The sequence below is a fragment of the Calypte anna genome, chromosome 1 (assembly GCF_003957555.1).
Source record: "Calypte anna isolate BGI_N300 chromosome 1, bCalAnn1_v1.p, whole genome shotgun sequence".
Taxonomy (NCBI): Eukaryota; Metazoa; Chordata; class Aves; order Apodiformes; family Trochilidae; genus Calypte; species Calypte anna.
Window position 1 is genome coordinate 113270143 of NC_044244.1, and position 21553 is coordinate 113291695.

The 21553-nt window shown below is 35.8% G+C and overlaps 3 protein-coding genes across 5 annotated transcripts in view; 1 reads left to right on the top strand and 2 right to left on the bottom strand.

Moving 5' to 3' along the window:
• The window catches only part of CASK (calcium/calmodulin dependent serine protein kinase), a 195638-nt gene that overhangs the window by 90420 nt on the left and 83665 nt on the right, over positions 1-21553 (top strand). For all 3 annotated transcript variants that reach the window (XM_030450329.1, XM_030450337.1, XM_030450346.1), the window contains exon 6: positions 17227-17329. In XM_030450329.1, the coding sequence (XP_030306189.1) occupies positions 17227-17329 (103 nt within the window). The remainder of the gene's footprint in view (positions 1-17226; positions 17330-21553) is intronic.
• GPR82 (G protein-coupled receptor 82) lies at positions 3496-4530 on the bottom strand. Its single transcript, XM_030462527.1, has one exon. It carries the CDS (start codon positions 4528-4530, stop codon positions 3496-3498), a length of 1035 nt encoding a protein of 344 aa, XP_030318387.1.
• Positions 12496-13573, bottom strand: GPR34 (G protein-coupled receptor 34; the record flags this gene model as incomplete). The annotated part of the gene is given in 6 exon segments (XM_008500350.2): positions 12496-12728; positions 12730-12859; positions 12862-12985; positions 12987-13391; positions 13393-13414; positions 13416-13573. Coding segments are annotated over 6 exon segments (1008 nt in total), but the record flags the coding sequence as incomplete, so codon positions are not given.

Consider the following 21553-nt stretch of genomic DNA (forward strand, 5'->3'; position numbering starts at 1 on the left):
TTAGTTCACTCCAAAAACTCCAGGTTTGTTTCATGATTTCCATATAGTTTGGGTGCTTGTATATGTTTGCTTTATCAGTAAAATTATTTGTGTGTATCAGGAGTCAATGCAAGCTTTATGGTTAAATGTAGACATCCAAAATATTTTCACAAAGCAATATTTTCTCAAAAAAACATTTTCACAAGTTCTCAGTAGGTAAGTGTGTTCCTCAGTAAGTGTGTTCTGTAGAGTGCTTCCTCGTTCAGTGCAGAAATTGAGGTTCCAAGAATAGAGCTTTCTCAGTTGTTTCTTCAGTCAGTCCTTCCCTCCCCGCTCCCTCATTTATGTCCATTCCTTTACAAATGTTTCCTATCAGAGTTGCCATTTCAGGAAGTTTATATATTCCAATTATGTGCCCTGCAGTCAGTAAATGTGGATCTTCTCATCAACAAGTTCACGACCTATGCAGCACATTTGAATGGGTTAACCAGGAGGTAGACAGAGACTTGCAGACTTCCAAACTGCTTTGCGAACCATGTGCTGTGCATATTTTCCTTAGGATTTTGTGTTCCCTGCAATGGATATAAATTACTTTGACTTTTACTGTACAATTCATAAGTCACTTGCTGTCTTCTGAGCTGGCACCAGGATGTCTAAGCGGTACAGGAATTTTAGCGTGTGAGTTGGGCTTTGCTGAAGTATTTCTCTGTCTCTCTGTTATGCCTTTCTATTTTGGGAAATTTGTCCTGCATAAAGTATTCTGTCAAATGTAAAACAACATATTACTCAATTTTTAGTTTCTAAAATTGCCTGTACTGCATGAAAGCTTTTCCACTATTTAAACCAAGAAAAACTTCAATTTGGAAATTTAAAGGAGACATCACCTTGAACGGTCTATTTAAGAAAAAAAGTAGAGTAAATACCACTTATTTTCTACTGTGTAGAAATGATGAGATGGGATCTTACAAAAAGTCTATCACAAAGTTATATTTGATCATCCATTTTCTTACTTTTTTAATAAATGCAGCACTGGGGAACAAGTGATTGTGGCTAGAAAAGTGGAAAATGACTTAAGCCTATGCTACCATTGAAAACTCTGCGTTAAGGAAAGCATCTACAGGCAGACATTCTGATGAGATAGCCTAACAATTATATTCCCTATAAAAAGTATTTAAAGGACAAAAGCAGTTGGTTCTCAGTTTGGGCCTGTGTCAAACCAGAACACATTGGTAGTGAGCTGCTTAGCTCACCCAGACCTAAAGCTACTGATCTAAACCCTATCATCTAAGCAGCACTGTGCCATCTAGAGGACTTGAAATGCTTGAGTCAGTCCTGCTGTAGGTAGTTGGCCATTGATTACGTTCAGCCAAACACCCACCTGCATAGAACAGCTTCATGTGCTCAAGGGCTTTGTTCATAGAGCAACTTTCTTACAGTGCTTGTAGAATTAGACCCTTGAAGCTGCCCCACTTAAGGTTCTCCCAGAAGTCATACACAGAACATCACATGGGAATGCTGTGAAAGAAGCCATCATTAAATTCTCTTATCAGAGGTAACATTGTATGGTACCCATGATTTTCTGTCTTTCACTTGAGTCCTTATTTAACTTTAGCAGAGCATGCAGCTGTTACATAATTTTGAAGTATTGGAGTTCCTCCAAGAGAAAAGTTAATATTTTGTGGTTCTGGCACTTGGTTTGGTTTAATATATCTGTTACAGAACTCAGTAGTAGAGTTGGGAATCTTAGAGTTGCTCACTACATTTTATTGGGAAGTTCCTGTTGACTGATAAAATTTCTTAGAATATTTAGTGGTTTTTAGCAAGTTTTACATTCAGTAAATTCTTCTTAATCTCAGTTGGAGAGCAGAGTATGCAAGGGAAAAGGCTTTTATGTAATCTTATGTCTCCTACAGAAATTACTCAGAATAATTGAAATCTCTACCTGCTGTACAGTACAAAAATAAAACAAACCACTCAGCCAGAAGCCCTCCTGGTTTGCCCTCCTCTCACACTGTTAATGATTATTAAATGTTTACTGGTATATAAAATACATTAAATGATAAATAATAAACATTTATGCTTACCTAATTAAACCATAGAGTATACCTCACAAGATTAATATAGGAGTATGGAAGTTCCAGTGATTTGTTTTGCGGTTGGGTTGTTTTGGTTTTGGTTTGGTTTTTGGGGGGGGTTTCGTGCTTTTTGGTTTTTTCTTAATAGTGAGTAATACCAGAGGTTAGAAATAGCTGTGTGTATGCATTACATCCTTTTTTCCTTCACTTATGTTATTGTACATTCAGATACATTGCAATTTTGTAGATCTTTTGTGCTTTATGCACTGTTCTATAAATGGTCTGGATTTAAACATTGTTGTAAAGGATGTACCTTGTGGAGCAGCATGCCTTAATCCACCTTTGGAATGGAGTAAGTCTGTAGCACTTTTGGGTGAGTATGGTATCTTGAGTACACAAAAGCTATTGCATACCAATAAGAAAGCCACTGCCTCAGCTGTTGAATCTGACTGCCATGGATAAGACTGCAAGAAAAATTATTCCTGACTAAACTACAGAGCTTCTATAGAACCCATTCTTCTCAAAGGCTAAGTAAAATTCTAGGCTGCAACATCTTTAGGGCTTCATCCCTGCAGGTTGTTATTATTAACCCTGCAGATATAATTTCACTAACACTGTGGCCATGAAAGGACGTGGCAAAGTAGGGCAATAAATTAGTGAAATCCTAAATCTGAGAGATTTTTTCTGCTATTTTGTCACAAAGTTATAGTAAAACTTTTCCTGTGAAGGATAGAATTTAAAAAGCGCATGATTTCTTAACACAGTTTTTAACTCCTGAAAACAGTTACTATAGTAAAACCCTAATGTGATTGACATACCTAAAGTAAATGTCATTTTGCAGTAACATTAGAATCATCAATAAATTTTCTTCATGCACTGAAGAGTTTTAGCATCTCATGATACACTGACCATTAAAAAAAAGTAATTAAACTTTTACTCAGATAATTCTGAACAAAAAATGCATGTTGATCATGATTGTGTTTTATAGATCCCTGTGTCTGCTTCCTTAAGCCTTTGATATGTGGTTCAGACATTCCATCTCTGCTGTGTTCACCCTTTTTTTTATAAAGAAAACCTGTGTCTAAAACCTGGGAGTCACTGATGATAAAGGAGAACTAGACCCTTAAATTCTGCCTAGTTTCTGCCTTCTTCCTTTATTATTTAGGTGGAAAATGCTGTCCTTAAGTCAAGCATAAAATGTCTTCTGTATTGCAGAAAGGGATATTACACAGTTCAATATATTAATAACTTGGATTCATTTGGATTTACACATTATATTTATTATGGCTAATACTGATGTAGCAAGCAAAATCATTTGAAAAAAAATACAAGTAACATTTTCATTTTGTTTAAATATTTACCATTTCATATCAGTCTGATTATAAGTAGTTTAAGTTAGTTTATTGATACTTATATTCTACTAACATCTTTCCATATTTCTTCACATTCTGTGAGTCTCATTAGTGAAAATACCAGCTCTGTGTTTGTGGTTTTCTGGTGTGGATTTTTTAAACAGGCCATACAGACTTTTCTTAAATGTTTTATCTAGCAGAAGGGTTATAACTGGATCTAAACTACTTTTACTAGCTGCAAGACAAGTAAGGAAATTTTTAATTTCTACTAGATAGTTTAACCTTGGGCAGTCATTATATGTAAGCAGTACATTAAAAACTGGCCTAAATATATGATATGGAAGAAAGCATACAGTTAATATAAGCTGGATTACAAGAATGTTTCTTTTCACTGTTTTATAAATTAAATGTCTTTCTCCAATACAGGTGTTTTTTTGTATGTTACTCAGATGTCTGGTAAGAGAATAGTAGGAAAACAAAACCGTCAGAAATGATGCAAAAAAAGATGAAGTGGCAACAGAAGCTGAAATCATTGTGGAAAATTGACCAGCTTCTACACTCATACTGTAGCATCTGTGATTTTCTTCCATAGCCCTTGCTTGGGCACTATATGCTATAGCTGTTACTGTTATGCAGACCACAATAAACCATATAATGATGCATAAATATTTAGCAAATTTTGGCTGACGAAACTTTCCAAGTACACATCTGTAAAAGTTGTCATTAGCTGCTTGAGAGTATTGTGTGTCTCTGTTTTTCCTCAGTGTTGCATACTGACTTAGAGCAATTGAACATAAAATTATGATGGTAACATACATACTGACATGCATAATTAGAGCACCAAGGTAATCTGCTATTGTACATGCTACAGAGTCATAAGGCCATTGGTACCCTCTTGCAAAATACACAGCCAGAAAAGGCATAGTGCTACATATGAGTAAATTTGCAGTGACAAGATTTACCAGGTAAATATACTGTGTTCTTTTTGTGGATGCTCGCCTTGAGAATATCCAGGCAGTGAGAATATTTCCAAAGCTTCCAGCAGGAAATAGGAAAGAGTAGATGACTGGTAGAGCTATGGTAGTAGCTGATGATGGCTGGAGAGAACACGTTGAATTTCTCATTTATGCTGAATGATAATGGTCAGAGCTGTAACAGAATTTTAAAAATTATATTTCCGTACCATGCACTTCACATCTCTTTTGCTCTTATTTTAACTGTTCCTTTGTCTCCCTTTTCATTTTTACTAACTGCTGTTCGTCCTCTGGGGTTATCATCTTGAGTTTGCATGAGGCTACTGTTTGGGTATTCTCTTCCACCGAGATTATGTGAAGAAAAGTTGGCTCATGTTAAACCTCAAAGATTTTACATGCATAAAATCTAATAAAATAAATGAGGAAACAGAAGGTTTAGACGGGTTCTGACAATAACTTGTGTGGTCTTAGCATCTGAAACCTACTTTGGAAACTCCCTCTAAACTATTTTAAGTTAAATAAGCAAAAGAAGTGCAAAGTACTACTTTAATTGCAGAAATGCAGAGATATCCTATACCTCCATTTCAATCCAAATTAAACTGTGTATGATTCAGTAAGCTGGCTAGATGCACTTATTTTGTGCTGACATCTCTATCTTATGTTATTTTATTCAGAGCTCTGAACTTCCATGACATTTTGAACAATTCAGTCTGTACTTTAAAACATACAAAGTGGTTGTCTAAAACTGCCATGTATCTTTTTTTCCAAGTACAGTTTTCAACATTTCCTTAACGTCCATACTTCAAATAAGAAATCAAAGCTCTATACAATGAATGCATGTGAAAACTAGCATTTCAGCTCATTTCATTGTAATGAAGAGAAATTTTCTTGTTACGTGGACACTATTTAAGTGTAGTGTACGCTAGTTAGCTTTTGTTCCATATACAATCATACGTAAAAATAGTAGTATTTCAAAGTTACAGACTGAAGGTAATTTTTTTGAAACAGCTGTAAGCAAATGAACTTAGATACCAAGGAAAATTCTGTGTAGCTATGATAAAAAGCCCAGACAGCAAGCTGATTAAATAGCAAAAAGTTTTAAAAATCATATTTAAAATTATGCTATAAGCCATGCTTGGCAAATTGCAAATTAAACTGACTTCTATAGTTATGGCATTTTAATGCATACTAAGTCCCATATGGATTGCATTAAATGCTTTTATTACAATGTGATTGTTGAATCACAAAGTAATCACTGAATCCAGTTGTTTAGAAGTCTAATGATCTTTTCTGTGTCAATGCCCAAATTTTGTCTGGTCAAACAAAGAAGTAGTAGTTTAAAGCTTACTTACACAAGATGCAGGCACCTTCCCTTGGAGAGAGGAAATTTTTCTGTCTGATGTCCTTTTTATATCCAGTGCTGCAATGGAAGGGATGATATTTGAATCTGGAAAGTACAGCTAAAAACAGAATCTCTCTGACATAAGTAGGTTTTCAGAATGTACACCTTTCTTTTACAGCGTCAAAAAGCAGTTAGACATTTAAAGTTCAGAATAGATGATGCTGTCTCTACAAAAAAGACTGAAGTTAGGCCAGGATGCAGCTCCATTAGAGAAAGAAAAAGACAGAGATACTGTGGAAAACTGATTGTAACAGTCCTTTGGTCATATAGGCACAGAAACACCTAAGTTGCTTATATAGTGCTTCCCTCTTTTTGAGTGTGGAGAAGTTGTTAGTGTCTTTCACTTGAGGACTGCCCACTTTCTGGGGGCCGTGGGGGGAAGGAAAGAAAGAAAATTTGTAATTTCAATTTCATTCTTTTGTTCTTCAGCTCCACAGAGCTATCACAAAGCTGTCTATTCCTGAAGCCCACATGCAGTAATACCATATCCGTGGTTTCTTCACAAAGGAACACATCTCATAAATCTAGTCAGGTGATGGATTGTTTGGAAGCAAATTACAGCTGATGATTTCTAGGCATCAGTTGGGGAAAACTGACTCTGTGTCCAAGAAGTATTTTTATAGAAATCATCCAGAAGTGTGCAACTGGGTGATTACCTTCCTCCACAGGGAAGATTTGATCCAAGATCATCAAGCTCTCTTTAGGTCTGCAGAGGTTCAGAGCATTGAATTTCCTTCTGTCTGTTTCATTTGTGGTTGCCAGATATGACTTTTCAACAGTTTTAAGTTCCCTTATGAGAACAGAGGAGAAGGCCAGATAAAAACTTAAGCAATTTTGGTAACATTCTTGTTTTGTTAGTTTTGTTCTAGGTTTAAACATACACTATAAGAATCCACCTGAATAATCAACTAGCAATTTTTTTTCTTCAATTTCATAATTAATTTTGTATTTTTTCTGCTAAGATGATGGACATATGTATTGGCCTTCTGTTTAGACTACATAGTTGATCTCATTTAAGATTAAATTTACGTGAGGGGAAACTTACTGTGGAGTATTATTAATTAGTTTGTAATGCTGTCATTAGTTTGTATGTACTTTAGTTCATGTTCCTGTAAATTTAGTTGTACCTCTGCAGGTTTTTTTTTCCCCATTGTATAATTATCTTAAAATTTAAAAGAGTCTCCTATGAATTAAATATTTAATAGTCTCTTAAGTAGTCATAGAAGCCCTTTTTACAGTAGTGTTGCATTCAGGTTTAGACACAAGAATGCATTAAAATGGAAAGTTCTTTTTACTGAGTAAACAGTCATCATTTTCAGTCAGACATCTATATCAGGAGATACAGAGCACCAGGGTTCCCCCTCTACCTTCTCATCAGCCTTCCATGCAGAGGTGACCCTGTTAGTAATGACCCAATGTGTGCACAGCTCTTCGCACAACTTGATAAAACGAGGATTTTAGCTATAGTCAGTATATTTATTTAATATTGTAAGAAATGTTCATCAAAGCAAAATCATCTAAGTTCACATTTAAATCTACTCTAGTTGAATCAAATACTATGCTGATATAGTGCAGATAAAATATTTGGCAGGTTTGAGCTGGGTCTGTGTTTGCAGTTCACTTTCGCTCAATTTTTTTAATTGCCCATGTGCTTCAGCAAAATAGGACCAGAATGAAAGTTATGATGTTTTTTCTTTCTTTTTCTTTTAATTTTATTTCTCACTTTGCAGTACCACAACACACAATTAGCCATTTCTCTGCCATTTTTTGCCTTTATTTGTGCTTTTCCCATTCTGTGTGGTTTGAATTCACCCCAGTTACGCTCGCTGTCACAGTGACTGTGAAGATCAGCTGTGCAAGGATTTTTCCTGCCTTTTGCCTCAATGGTGACATTGAGAATGGTGACAGCTTTGTAGCACCTGAGTTCTCTTTGATTCCACAGAATCCCTAGTAGTTTAGAATTTCTGTGAAGGATGGAAAAAAAGATGGCAGAATTTTCCCAGTGCTACAGAGAATATGTTGAAACTGCATTTTGGAATGATGGAGCATTATCAATGAGTTCTTTTTCTCTGTGCTTTATTTGTACTGTGCACCACAACTCCCTCCTCTCCACCCTGATTCTGAAAGTGCTTTCAGAGCAAGTATTAAACCAAACCATACATATGTGAATTTTCTAGCCCCAGGAGTAATGTGACTCAGTTGTTTATCAGTGATGTTAAATTGCACTCCTCTTTTATGGCTTTATTGGTTGATGTTGTGAAGGAAGTTTTCATATTGTGTTTTTAAAACAATTGATACACATCTGCCCTCATGAAAAATAGCCATTTGCAGGTTGAACCCATAATTACAGTCAATTTCAGTGTGAAAATGAAAGTTGATGTTGTGGTTTAACCCTGGTAGGCAGGTAAGCCCCACGCAGCTGCTCGCTCCCTCCCTCCCAGTGGGTTGGGGAAGAGAATCAGAAGGGTAAAAGTGCAAAAGCTTGTTTATGTATTCTGTCTCTTCCCCCTCCTGTACTTGTGGCTGCTCTGCTGATACTCATTTATGTTCCTTCTAACACGCTCTGGTCAAATCTGTTGCTGTCTCAAACCCTCTGAGCTCCACTTAGGGTGGCAAAAAGAGTCATGGCTTAATGCCAGTAGGCAGCTGCAGTACAAGCATCAGATAACTCACTCCCCCTTCCAGTGAGCTGGAGGAAAGAAGTGGCAGTGTAAATGTGAAAAAAAATCATAGTTCAAGGTTAAGAGAGTTTACTAAGCTTTAAGAAAAAAAGAAATCAAAGGGGAAAGGAGCAGAACCCAAGAAAAAGAAGTGGTAAGAAAAGCCCAGCCTACTCACTCCCAGCTCACTAATGCCCAGCCAGTTCCTGAGAAACAGCAGCCCTGGCAAACTTCCTCCCCAGCTTTTATTGCTGACCACAAGGTCCAATGTTATAGGATGTCCCTTCGGTCAGTTGGGGTCAGCTGTCCTGGCTGTATCCCCTCCCCAGCTTTCTGTGCACCCCCAGCCTACTCCCTGGTGGGGCAGCTTAAGCAGAAAAGGCCTTGACGTGGTGCAAGCACTGCTTGGTAATAAGTAAAACATCCCTGTGTTACCAGCACGTGTTATCACAAATGCAAAACATAACCCACAAGCTACTGTGAAGATATTTAGCTCTAGCCTAGGCAAAACCAGTATAGGTGTTTACTCAAACCAGGTACATTTTAATGTCTTTATGATTCAAGTTATAAACTTGGTTCTGGGAAACATTTGTATTTCTTGCCCTTTGTTTTCTGTTAATTTTAAGGAATATATGTATGACAATGTAGCTATTAATATATTTGTCAGGTTTAAAAGATGTAAAAGTAACTAGCCAGCATGTGTACTTCATATGCATTACATTAATAGTATTTATTCTAATGAAGAATATTCTCTTCTGTTTACATAGTAAAAAGAGGTGACATCGTGATGCGTCAGCTGAAACTTAAGGATATGTTGTAGATTTGAAAAATATGTGGAGCTGTGTGGTGAGTTAGCCATAACTCACATAAAGAAGAATAAATAGAGTTATTTTGACATTGACATTCAGATGAAGAGAACTAATTGCTGGAGTTGGCCCTGATAGTACTTGAGAAGCACTGCTAAGATAAAAACTAAGAGACACTATTAAGGTCACTAATTATATGGTTATTCAATATGTCACAGTATATCTTTCAGCAGACTTCCCAAGATTCTTCAGACCTGTTCGGTCTTCAGTAACATTGGTTTGCAGAGCCTGGCATTTTACACTCAGAGTCAGGAAAACTGCAGAAACAATGTGAAAAAAAAAATAATTTGAAAAAATAATAAAGGTACATGCTTTTGGCTTTTGGTCAGTAATAACTGACCAGATCACTTTCTGAGACAACTGATACATCCAGCCTTTAACATCTTGAGGCAACTGATTTACCACTCTTGTGGAAATCCGTAAGTATTTTCACTTGGATGGTTGCTTTGTGGGGATGTTTTTGGTTGGTTATTTTTTTTGTTTTAACTGCTACTGCCTTTATGTCACAGTGACAAAGAGCATGTAGCTATTCCTCTTCTCTTCCATGTCCTAGCTATCATTATAGGTTTGTACTCCCTTTCAGCTTTTAATGTCTGTACTGAAGAGCTGATTTTTTAATGTATTCTGTGTAGAATATACACCATCTAAACTCTACAATAGCACAATCGTGACTTCTCAGTTTTTTCCTCCTACTTTTGATAGACTTTTATTGCTGTTGAGCAGAGAGTGATATCTTGAACATTTCTTAGGTTTGACTACCAAAATTGTGTTTGAACATTGTCTTCTGCTTACTCATTCCAGATTGTAGTGTTCATCAGATTTGTAAACATATGTACTGCAAAATTATTCTCCTGTTGTCTTCTTTATATTTAGTTGCTTACAAAATAATATAGTAACCAAGTAAATGTTGCATAATTTACAAAAGCATGCCCAGAATACTAAGGTGATCTGGTTTTTGTCTCATGGAACATGTTCCTATTTGCCTTTGGCTCTAAAAGTCAACTTTGTTTGTAGCATTTCAGACCTTGACTATTATTTGGATCTTCTGGTGAGATCTGAGTCTATTTTTGCCATTGTGCACTGTTCATGAACTGCAGTCCTGGTGTAAGAAAATTCTGATTTGAGCTGAATATTTCCCTTTTAAAAATTTTACAATTCAATTTTTTCTCAAGCCACACAGTGCCTTTTGTGTGCCACTGCTCTCTTTATCTGCCTCATCCCTGGCCTGATGATCAGTGTCAGTTAGATCAGCTACTTACAGTAGAAGAAATACAGGCAAAGGAAAGATTGAGAAAATATGTAGAAGTTTTGTGAAATGCTGGTTTATAAACTCCCCTAGATTTGTGAGAGTTGATGTAACAATGAGAATTATGCTGTGTAGGAAAGCTGCAGAGGATAAGGAATAAGCTGTTCCTTGCATTGTACAAATACAGACCCAAGACAGTTCTTGCCTCAATGTACATACAATAAGATGACAGATAAAGGATTGTGGAGAAAAAAATGCAATTGTTGTGAGAATCAACTAGAAATTATTGTAAGAATACCTTAAATAATTGTATGCTGACTTGCATAAGAAAAAATGCAGTTTCCATCATACCTGAAGACTATATGTTTGTAGGAATTTTGCTCTTGAATATTAAGAAGCCCCATTCTTTTTTTGTAAAAAGAAACCAAAACAAACCATTAAACCAGTAATTTAGTAATTGTAATTTGTTTACCATGGTAAACATTATATCCAGTTTTACCAAAGCTCAATTAAGTAAAATCACTTAAACTAAGTATATGTGTGTGTGTGTGTGTGTGTGTATATATATATATATATATATGTATCAGAGGTGAAGTTTTATGTTTTACTTTGTTCAACAGGTTTTATAAGTAGCTTCACTAAAGCCAGAATATTGTTCAGAATTAGTAAAAATCGCAAGTTTTGATACAGATTCAGCCTAAAAAGGCACATGATCCATCAGAGAAGTTACTGGTAGTCATATTAAAGTCAGCTTCTTTACATCAGCTTACTTGAGCAATTCTGCTTGTATGTTGATAAGAAAACCTTATTTTATAGAGCTTATACTATCTTAATGCTGACCTTTATGGCCAGTCATGTCAGACATTTAAGTTGTTCTTGCTATAGGTTCCTCTTTACTTACCTTTGGGTCAGACAAGCCCCACCTTCAGCCCCCCCTTTTTAAAACAATCTTAGCGTTTGAAATTTTTGTTTGTGCCTAAATACATAAACCTGTTTGGTTTTGATCTGACAGTATAGTTGTACCTATTGGACATTGTTGTTATATTACTATTTACCTTGCATCAGCAATTACTAAATTATTTTAATCACATGAAAAATCTGTGCCAAGAAGGAAGAGTGCAGCTGAAATGCATGGCTTGGGAATTCCGTAAGTAGATGAGTGACAGCCTGAGCTGATGTGTTAGGTGTTCACAATATTTTTTCTATTCTGCTCTGTTTACTTAGTTATATGAGTTTATTTTCCTTGTTGAACTATTTTGTGTAGCTGCCATCACCCAGTGTGTCAATTTTAAGGAAATCTTAGGTAACTGAAAACACCCATATTTCATCTCTTCTCCTTTAATTTCTAATTTTTTGACCTTGACATTCATTAAAATGTTGAAATATACTAAAGGGCTTAGGAGAATGAATATTTTTATTTTGCTGTTAATAAAGGTATCTTCTGTAACTATAACTGAATATATCTTACAAGTTGTATTGCTCACCTCATTTTTAAGCCACATATGTTGCTAAATTCTTAAATATTTTTTTTTGGGAAAAAATACTCCTATAAATGTAATTAAAATGCTCATCTCTTTGAAGCCTAATAGAACAGAAAAATACATATAGCATCTGTAATGGTTTATATAGCTCAATTTACTTTTGCAAATTCATCCATTATTTACATACACTTGCTGGGTAATATTAATAACTGCATGCAAGGTTCCTTATTATGGGTTCAAAGCACTTCAAGGAAATCTCCTTAAAGAGTTAGTGTTCCAGTTTAGTCCAGCAGATGATGTCTGAGAACTTCCTATTTTGTTTTCCTGCATAAACAAGAGTGTCATTCTTCTTAAAAGTAACTTCTCATTTTCATAAACAGAAGTAAGACTTCTTGTTTTAACAGGAAGAATTTGCTTTGTTACATCTAAAGTGATTTTGCAGTTTTTTAAGCTCAAAAGACTTCTTCTAGGAACTCATGTGGGGTGTAGTAGTAGATAATCTCTCTTGTGATATTGTCCAAGTTTTATTTCTGAAGTGCTTCAAGAGTTAGGCTTGAATCTCTATGAATTCTTCTGCAATAACTTGGAAATACAGTCTTACGGACACTTCTGGACATTAGGAAATACATAACTGGGTCTAAGCAGCTGTTAAAAGATGAAAATATGAGCATCACCTCATTGCATATGTTCTTTTACAGATGAATTTTGTAACTGTTGTATGTAGACAAATCGGAAGATAGGTACAAAACAGATGGTAAAAATAATAAGTACGATGAAGGAGTTCCTTGCTGTCTGGGTGTATTTTCCTGCGTTGGGAAAATTTCTCTTTTGAAATCTTTCAGAAGGTTCTTGGCAATTAGCGTACGGAAAGTATCAAGGAGGAAAAAAACTATCCAAAAAATTATTACAACAATGTAGTTTAAAATTGCTTCTGGCTTTGCATCCTTTTTTCTTCCTGTAATGGAAGCACTTATCAAGAATTGCTGTCCTCAGTCTTAAGGAAGATGGTGCAACTATTACTACGGATCCAGTTAGTGCAAGTGCCCACACCATGCAACAAATACGTATACTTCGTGTAGGAGTTAACATTTTAGGACGTTTCACAGACTTATTTATTTTTACATAACGATCTAGACTAATTAGTCCCAACAGTACTATGCTAATGTACATGTTCATATAAAATAGGGTTCCTACAATCTTGCAAAAAATTGGGCCAAACATCCAGGTGTCTTTGGTACCATGATAGATAATTCGGAAGGGAAGACAGAAGATGAGCAGAAGGTCTGCAACAGCTACATTTAGCAAGTAAACTTGAATAGAATTCCTTTTCTGATGAATGCACAGGAAAGCAAATAGGGGCTATAATATTTCCAGCCAGTCAACAACAAAATAATAGAATAAAAAATTATGAAAGCAAGCGAGAGGGAGTTGTCATCTGAGTTGCAACTGCCATTGTTTTGAATTTCTGAGGTATTTCCAGTTGGATTAGTTTGATTATTTCCAGAAGACTTCCGTGTGTTGAAGAGAGGTTGAAGAAATTAGCTGAAGTTGCTGCCATCATTTGTGAGGATTTTTTTGCTGTTCTGTGGGGATTCAAAGAGAAATCTTAAGAATGAAATTGCCATTGGGTCATTTCACATTAGTGTGCTTTATTGCATGCTGACTTAGGTCATATAAATATAAAAAGGTAAAAACTGAAAAACTGTAAATGCACTGAGGTATTGCTTTGGCTGACTAGGACTGTGATAATACAGCTGGGTGTCATAATATACATAATAAATAATTTCACAATAATCTCTTCACATGAAGTAGACAAGAACAGATGGCACAATGTCCTCACTCGGATTTTTGTATTCCATCTTTATTGCTGTTTTCTATTGTTTTAAAATTTTAACTATGGTTTTGCTGCATACATCAGAAATTTAACTGTTTTGTTTATCTATGAGTGCAATTTGGTTTTAAGTTCTTATGTTAGGATTAGGCTTTCTGACTCTTTTAAATTAAGATGCAAAAGTGGGGTAAGCCATAGCTAAGTGAAGTATTCTCAGTGTTTGTCCATAGACAATATATCAAAACCCTTCAAAACTAATCAGAATATTGTTTTAACTACCCAGGATCTCTCATGTGCAAGTCACCAGTTTGGCAATGAAAAAAAGGCAAATCCCAATTAATATAAATTTGGCTATGTAATATGTTTACAAGTAACACTGCCAGTACTATTAGTAGCTTGTTTTTAATAGTTTATATCTTTATGTAAATTTAACTATTTTTTCCTTTTCTTGACTGTTCACAATCAATATCATGCAATGAAACTAATATTAGCTGAGAACAAAAATTAAGGCATTATTTTTTATTGTTTTCTATGTTTCAATTTTAAAGTTTTTAATTTCACTAAGCTTATATATGACCAGGGAGGTGCAAATCTGGAAGATAAAAGTCAGCTTTGACAAAGAAGGAAAACCAAAAAAAATGTGTGGTTAGGAGAGCAGAATCACAATGAGCTATTAAAGAGGTGGTAAAGACTGATTAAGTAATTATACAGGCCTTAGTCCTCAATTTGTATATCATAGCAGTAAAAATTCCATAAATAATTTTATTTAGAATATTCTTAAAGGGGCAGATTCACAAAAAATCATCAAAAATTGGTTTTCGTACTCTGTGCCATAGTTGTCAAACAGCAATGAGAAGAAAAAAAAACAACAAAGCACTGACAAATAACTTCCAAATAGATTTTCATTTGCATACTAGGTCTTAAAAATAGAAATTTACATTTAAAATGTGTGATATAGCTACAGTGGTGAATGTGGGAACATTTTAGGTCATTTCTTAGTAAGCCCTAATGTACGTACAAGAATCTGAAGTTGAAGACAGTCTAAAATATTTTAACATCCTACACTGACTGATCTTAAAAGAGCATTCATTTTTGTACAATGTTAGCAGTTTAAAAGATATTTCTTGTTTCATATTTGCCATTTCATAGTGTCAGGGCAAGAAGAAATTTTTTTATTTTGATTTAAAACCATGATGTTTTAAAATACATCTTGAAACTATTTCTTTTTATGTTGATTTACAAAAATGCTTGACACCATGACTTGCATTGGTGACAAGTTTTAGGCTAATGAGAGAAAGAAAAATAGATTACACTGCAGATTCAGTAGAAACATGAGTTTGTCATCTGCAAGGAAGCAGGAAGGCATACTTAGACACAGATATTTAAGAAAAGGGTTTTAAAGGGTATAAAAGTCCAAAAAAAAAAAAACGGGGGGGTGTTAAAAGGTCCAAACCTTAGCAGTTTGGATAAAATTTACTTAAGCTTAAGTATAAAAGAAGCCACTTACCATTTATATAGCAAGAACTTCTGATTTTCAAAATCACTAGTTAAGGCAGGGAGGAGTAACATGCAGGTCCTGGTATTAGAAAGCTAAAGCACCAGCTTCTCTCTGAAAGTGATGAGAATCAGCTGACACCGTACAATTAGCAACAAGGGGAAGTTTAGTGTTGCAACTGTGTGTTGTTGGGTTTTTTAATACTTTTAACCAGCACTTTGTTGTAAAGATTAATTTTGCTGTTAATTTTTGACTTTGCTGGAAGAGGTTTTAAGTAAAGTTTTCTCTGAGTTTCACTCTGAATTGGTGCTTTGCATGTTTTCTGAGAAACTTTGTCTCTGGTGAGCTGTGTCGGCAGCTTCCTTTCTGGATAGCAGTTCCCTCAGTACAGCCTGCCTGTCTTTTTTTAATACTGTCATGGAAATAATTCAAATCCTTTTTTATGTGTAGGGTAAAGAGAAATCAACACCATGATGCAATGGTACATTTTGCTTATGTTGGCGTAGTTCTCACATCTATGTTTGTCCTTGCCCTGGGTTAGAAATTTCAGGCTGATCTTTTTCACACCAAATGTCAGTGACAGGAGACTGCCCAATGTGTGCCACCTAAAAATTTTAATAAGGCAGATGTGAAATACAATCATCAGAGATAATAGCACCTTGTATAACACGATTTTGAATAGTATGTAAGGGATTGAAAATGACATTTATAAATTGAAAATTTAAAAATGGATTGTAGGACTCCTGATAAAGGTCAAGAACATCTCAAGAGCATTGTCTTGACTTACTGTTGACTTAATGTTCCCCTTAGCATTTGAAATGGAATTTTCTATGTTAACTTTTTTCATGGATCATGTTTAGGATTCAAGCTTTTATGGCATTCTGCAGATCTGAGTTAATTTGTAAACTTGAAGCTGCTTGTTCTCATGAAATTGAAACTTATTAATAGAAAGCATGAGAGGTTACAGATAATGACCTTAAAGTCAGATCTAACTTGTAACACCTTTGCACTATTTTGAGTTCTTAGTCTTCTTTAAGCAGTAATATGTTCTCAAGAAGCATTATACAAATTTGACATTCTTCATTTTAAATGATATGGTTGACTGCAAAAGGAGGTTTTGAGTAAATGCAGGAACTCCATTAAATGCAGTTGTTTGGTGATTTGTATTAAATGCTGAGTTGTTCTAATAGATTTTGTCTGTTGCTTCCTCCTACATCAGTCAGTATCTATTTAAATTGTATGCTATTGTTCCAATTTTTGTGTTATACCATACTCTTATTAATGGATAGAGTGAAAAATCACTGTACTATATGGCTTTGCCTGGAATCCAGTTTAGAATCCAGATTAGAAAACCTAATCAGTTTCCCTCCTCAGTGGAGTATTTATTAGAAACATCAAAGAGATGTCACTTTTCTGCAGTTGGAAAGTGATCAGTGAATGCTGTGATTAAGTCTCAAAATAGTGTTTTGTGTTCTCGGTGTGAAGGATAAAATCCCACAAAGTGTATTTATCATAGGCAGGATATTTCTGCTGGAGAACTGAAACAGTGTAAGGCTTAAGGGTGAAAGGTAAAAAGAAAGTTATACCAAGTAAGAAATTAAATGCGTTCATTTTTATCTCCTTTTCATTATGATTTCACTTTGTGTTCCTAGTGAGTTCTTTTAACTTCTGAAAATAATTTCTTGTGCCTGGGATGATTGAAAGGGGACTGATGAAGAGTCCATATTAGTAAAAAAGGACCTGAAATTAAGAAATTCTCAATTCTTCTAAGCCCAGGATTTGTTCACAAATTTGTGAAAATTAGTTCTAAAAAGCAAAGTGTATTTTTCAAGTAATGTAGTTTTTCTGGGGTTTTGTCTTTTCAGCCACACTGTGTACTCCTTGCCTCAAAAGAGAATTCAGCCCCAGTAAAGCTTGGTGGTTTCGGAGTAGCAATTCAGTTAGGAGAGTCTGGGCTAGTTGCTGGAGGTAAGAAATTTTTCTTTAAAGTTATATAATATTAAGCATGTTTTACTGCAGCTGCGTTCTTCTGACAGAGAATAGCCTGCCAAACAAGAGCTCAAAAATAATTTTTCACTTAAGACTTCCTTAACATTATAAATGCACACAGTTAAGATAAATTGCTAGTAAAGTGTAACATTGTTACGTGCACATATGACAAGTATTAAATCTTTCTGTATGTTACTCATCAGGAGCTTACACTGCTTTGATCAAATTAAAATTTTACAAACCTTCATTTTTAATACAGTTTTGGCATAAATCTTCAAGCTTGGCAAAGCAAATCGAATAAAAATTTTATCAGGATAAAAATGTATGTCAAAGCAAATGAGTAAGGACTTTCTAACAGCATCTTCAGTGCTCCCTTATGTTTCTGAGGCAATTTCTGTCAGAATGCTGCACTGTTTAATAGCAAAATCTGAATAGTTTTCACATGTGACTCCTTTCTATGTTTTAATATTTCATTGTAATTATTGCATAAGACATCAATATCTTGATATATATGTATATTTTTTGACTGAGTGTGTTTTATTTTCTGTGGATTTTATTTCTTCTAGCTGCCTTCCATATTGTTCCAGACAATAGGGTTATGCTTTATTAATCAGCCTGCACAGATGAAGACCCAATCAATTTTCTGATGCTTTCATTGCCAGAGTAGGAGACCACAACAAAAGATTTTGTTGGTTTTAATTTTTTTTCTTCAAAATTAATAACCTTCTCAGTACCATGCTTCAAAAACTCAGATTTCCTAAGCTAATAACTTAAAGGTCTGTGTCAATTTAGTTTTAATATGCTCTTTAAAATTAAAAAAAAATCCAATATGAGCTCCAACCGCTTCCATTCTTTTCCAGATATCACTAATACCCTGAAAATATCTAGATATCTCACTACCTGGAGACCTAGATACATCTCTTCAAAGAAAATACCCATTCAATTAAGCTACTGTTGTTTCCTTTAGAAAAAGCTCAGTTCTTCCTTTATTTTTCCTGTGTTTCCCGTATTTTTTGTAGTTCAGCCACTGCTTATTTAGGGATAGTTACAACACTTTTTTTGTGATTCTCTTGTTTTTCATCTTTATGTTCTCACTGAGCATTGTTACCTATTTCTTCTGTTTCAGCTATTCTTCTGGAGGTAGTAAGATACAGTGTGCTTTCTTTCAGACTATTAGAAACTGCAAGTTCCACTCACTGAAACAAGTCCTGCCTTTTCCCTCAAATCTGGCATCCTTCCTTTCCTCTTACTACTAACTGTTCTGTGATCCCACTCACTGTTCATGTCAGCCTCCATGCAAGTTGTCAGTGCTGGTCTGGTCTTTCCTTTTCTGTTTACAAATGTTTCAATTCCTTTCTAGTTCTGTTTGCAGTATTTTTGTGATCTGGGCAGTTGTTCTGACTCTCAACCCCATCCCTGAGAGGGAATGGAGAAAAGGAAAGGAGAGCCCTGGGTTGAAATGGAAACAGATTAAATAAAATCATAATAACAAACTGATATTAACCCCAGTGCTAATATATAATATATATCTTATATTAGATACAAGGTGGCACTGAGCTCCAGATAGCAGCAGTGAGCTGTGCAGGCTGAATGCCCATCCCTGCCAACAGGACAGCTCCAGTGAGAACAGGATGGTGACAGCAAGCAGAGGAGGTGGCCTCAGGTGCAGGATGACTTAACAAGATGTACAGGACCCTCTTGGGAAGACAGCCACGGCAGAAGCCCACAAAACATTCCCACACACTTCCCAGTTTATACTGAGGGTGACATTTATCATATGGAATACTTGGCTTGGCCAGCTTGGGTCAGCTGCCCCAGGTTTCTCCCCTTCTTGCCCACTGCACCTGAATGGTTCCAGACTTGGTCACTATGGAAACTTGCATGCCAGAGCATCTTATTGCTTTTGTTCTCACAGAACTGGGCTCTGCAGTCACTCAAAACTACAGTTTCTCTAAACAGAAAAACTATTTTAGAATTATATCCCAGCAAAGCCAAGACAAGTACTAGTAGAAGCTTCTTTCTTAAGCCTTATCATTACAGTATTTCTCTCTGTATCTTTTGCCTCATCCATCTCAACTTCAGCCACATCAGTCTGCCTTCATCTTTTTCCCTCTATCATCTCTCATTTGCAATTTACAGCCTTTTTGCTAGCACTTGTTACTTTCAGATTCAAATTCCTCTTGTTTTTAGGGATTCCCTGAATAATTCCATTCATATTCCATGGAAGGTCTCACTTCTACTTATTTCAAGCTTTTTCCTTAACAGACTTCCTTCTTACCTTCCAGTCAGTATACCATAAACTACATCTGGCAATTCTTTTCTAGAGTCTTGCTTGAAGTTATATTACTATACAGTCACTTACACAGCACTTGCAAGATTTTATTTCTTGAGCTTTACAGTATCACCCTGTATGTGTTAGATGAAAGTTAGCACAATACTTTCTGATTGAACTGGGCTCTACATTTATTGTAAAAAAGTATCTATCTACATATTTGTTTGTTATCCATATGCCCTATGGAGAAGTCTTATTTTGTAGTAATTATAGTAACAAATTGTAGGCACTATTCTTAGCTCCTAAGTGAAACAGAAATGGTTTATGAGCAGTATAATAACCAACCTGCTCACTTGCACGGCCTTTTTTTCTAATTTTTACTTGAAAGAAAAAACTCAGTCAAGTATTTCCCTTTAAGCAGCATAGCAATTACTATATTTTGTGGTTTACACCTCAAAAAAACTCTCTGTAAATAAAAGCAATTATAACATTAAGGTTCTCTTGCTGACTGGGGCTAAAATGCCCTGTACTTCTGACCCATTTCGGTGCTTTGTACACCATAAATTTTTTACAATACTCAAAACACACTGCCTTATACTGAGAGAAAATACAATATTCATTAATCTTCCTGTATCTAGGAAATGTGTACTACCACACTACCCTAGCAGAATATACTCAATTACTAGTGTAATACCCTAGGTAGATTACCCTGGTGTTCAAGAAATGTTTTATGTTTCCTAATTTTATTTTGCTTAGAGAACTTTGTCTTTTGAACCAGAAAAGGACAGATGTCCTTTAGAAAAAGTATGTCAAAGCTGAAAGTAATGTGACTTTAGTAGAGTTCAACACATAGGATTCTTCCCTTAATCCCATTGTGCAAAAACTCTTCAACATCTACAGTGGTCACTATCTTTTGCACTAGTATTTTTTTCCTAAAAACACAGAATCATGGAATGGTTTGGGTTGGAAGGGATCTTAAAGATTATCTAGTTCCAACCCCCCTGCCAGGGCAGGGACACCTCCTATTAGATCAGGTTGCTCCAGGCCTCATCCAACCTGGCCTTGAACACTGCCAGGGAGGGGGCAGCCACAATGTCCCTGGGCAATCTTTTCCAGCGTCTCACCGCACTCACAGAAAAGAAATTCTTCCTAATGTCTAGCCTAAATTTCCTTTGTTCAAGTTTTAAACCATTGTCCTCTTGCTACACACCCATGCGAAAAAAAGCCCTACCTCAGCTTTCTGGAAGGTTGCTATAAGGTCACCTCAGATCTTCCTCTTCTCCAGGCTGAACAACCCCAACTTCCTCAGCCTGTCTTCATAGGGGAGGTGCCCAACCCACTGATCATATTTATGGCTCTCCTCTGGAGACATTTCAGGATTTCTTTGTCCTTCCTATGTTGGGGCTTCAGACCTGGACACAGTACCCCAGGTGGGGTCTCACAGGAGCAGAGCAGAGGGGGAGAATCCCCTCCCTTGACCTGCCGTCTCTGCTGCTTTTGATGCAGCCCAGGACCCAGTTGGCTTTCTGGGCTGCAGGCACACATTGAGGGCTCATGTTGAGCTTCTGGGCCATCATTGCTTCCAAGTCCTTCTCCTCAGGAGTCTGGCCTCAACCTGTATTCATGCATGGGATTGGCTTGACTCAGGTGCAGAACCTTATATCTAAAATATTCAGGGTTTCTGATATTGTAAAAAAAAAAAAAAATTCTCACTTTTATCCATTTTTGTCATTTTGCTCATGAATACACCTGTGTCTTGACAAGCCCATGTTGTTAGTGCAAAATGGAAGGGAATTTTCTCCCTCAAAGTCTTTGAAGCCTGCCTTCTAGGATACAGCTTTTACTTTGTTTGGGACTCTGGAATTTTTAAAATTTTGTAATAAAGTTAAACTGAGTTCCAGGTATTGACAGTAGGCCAGTGCCAATCTTTT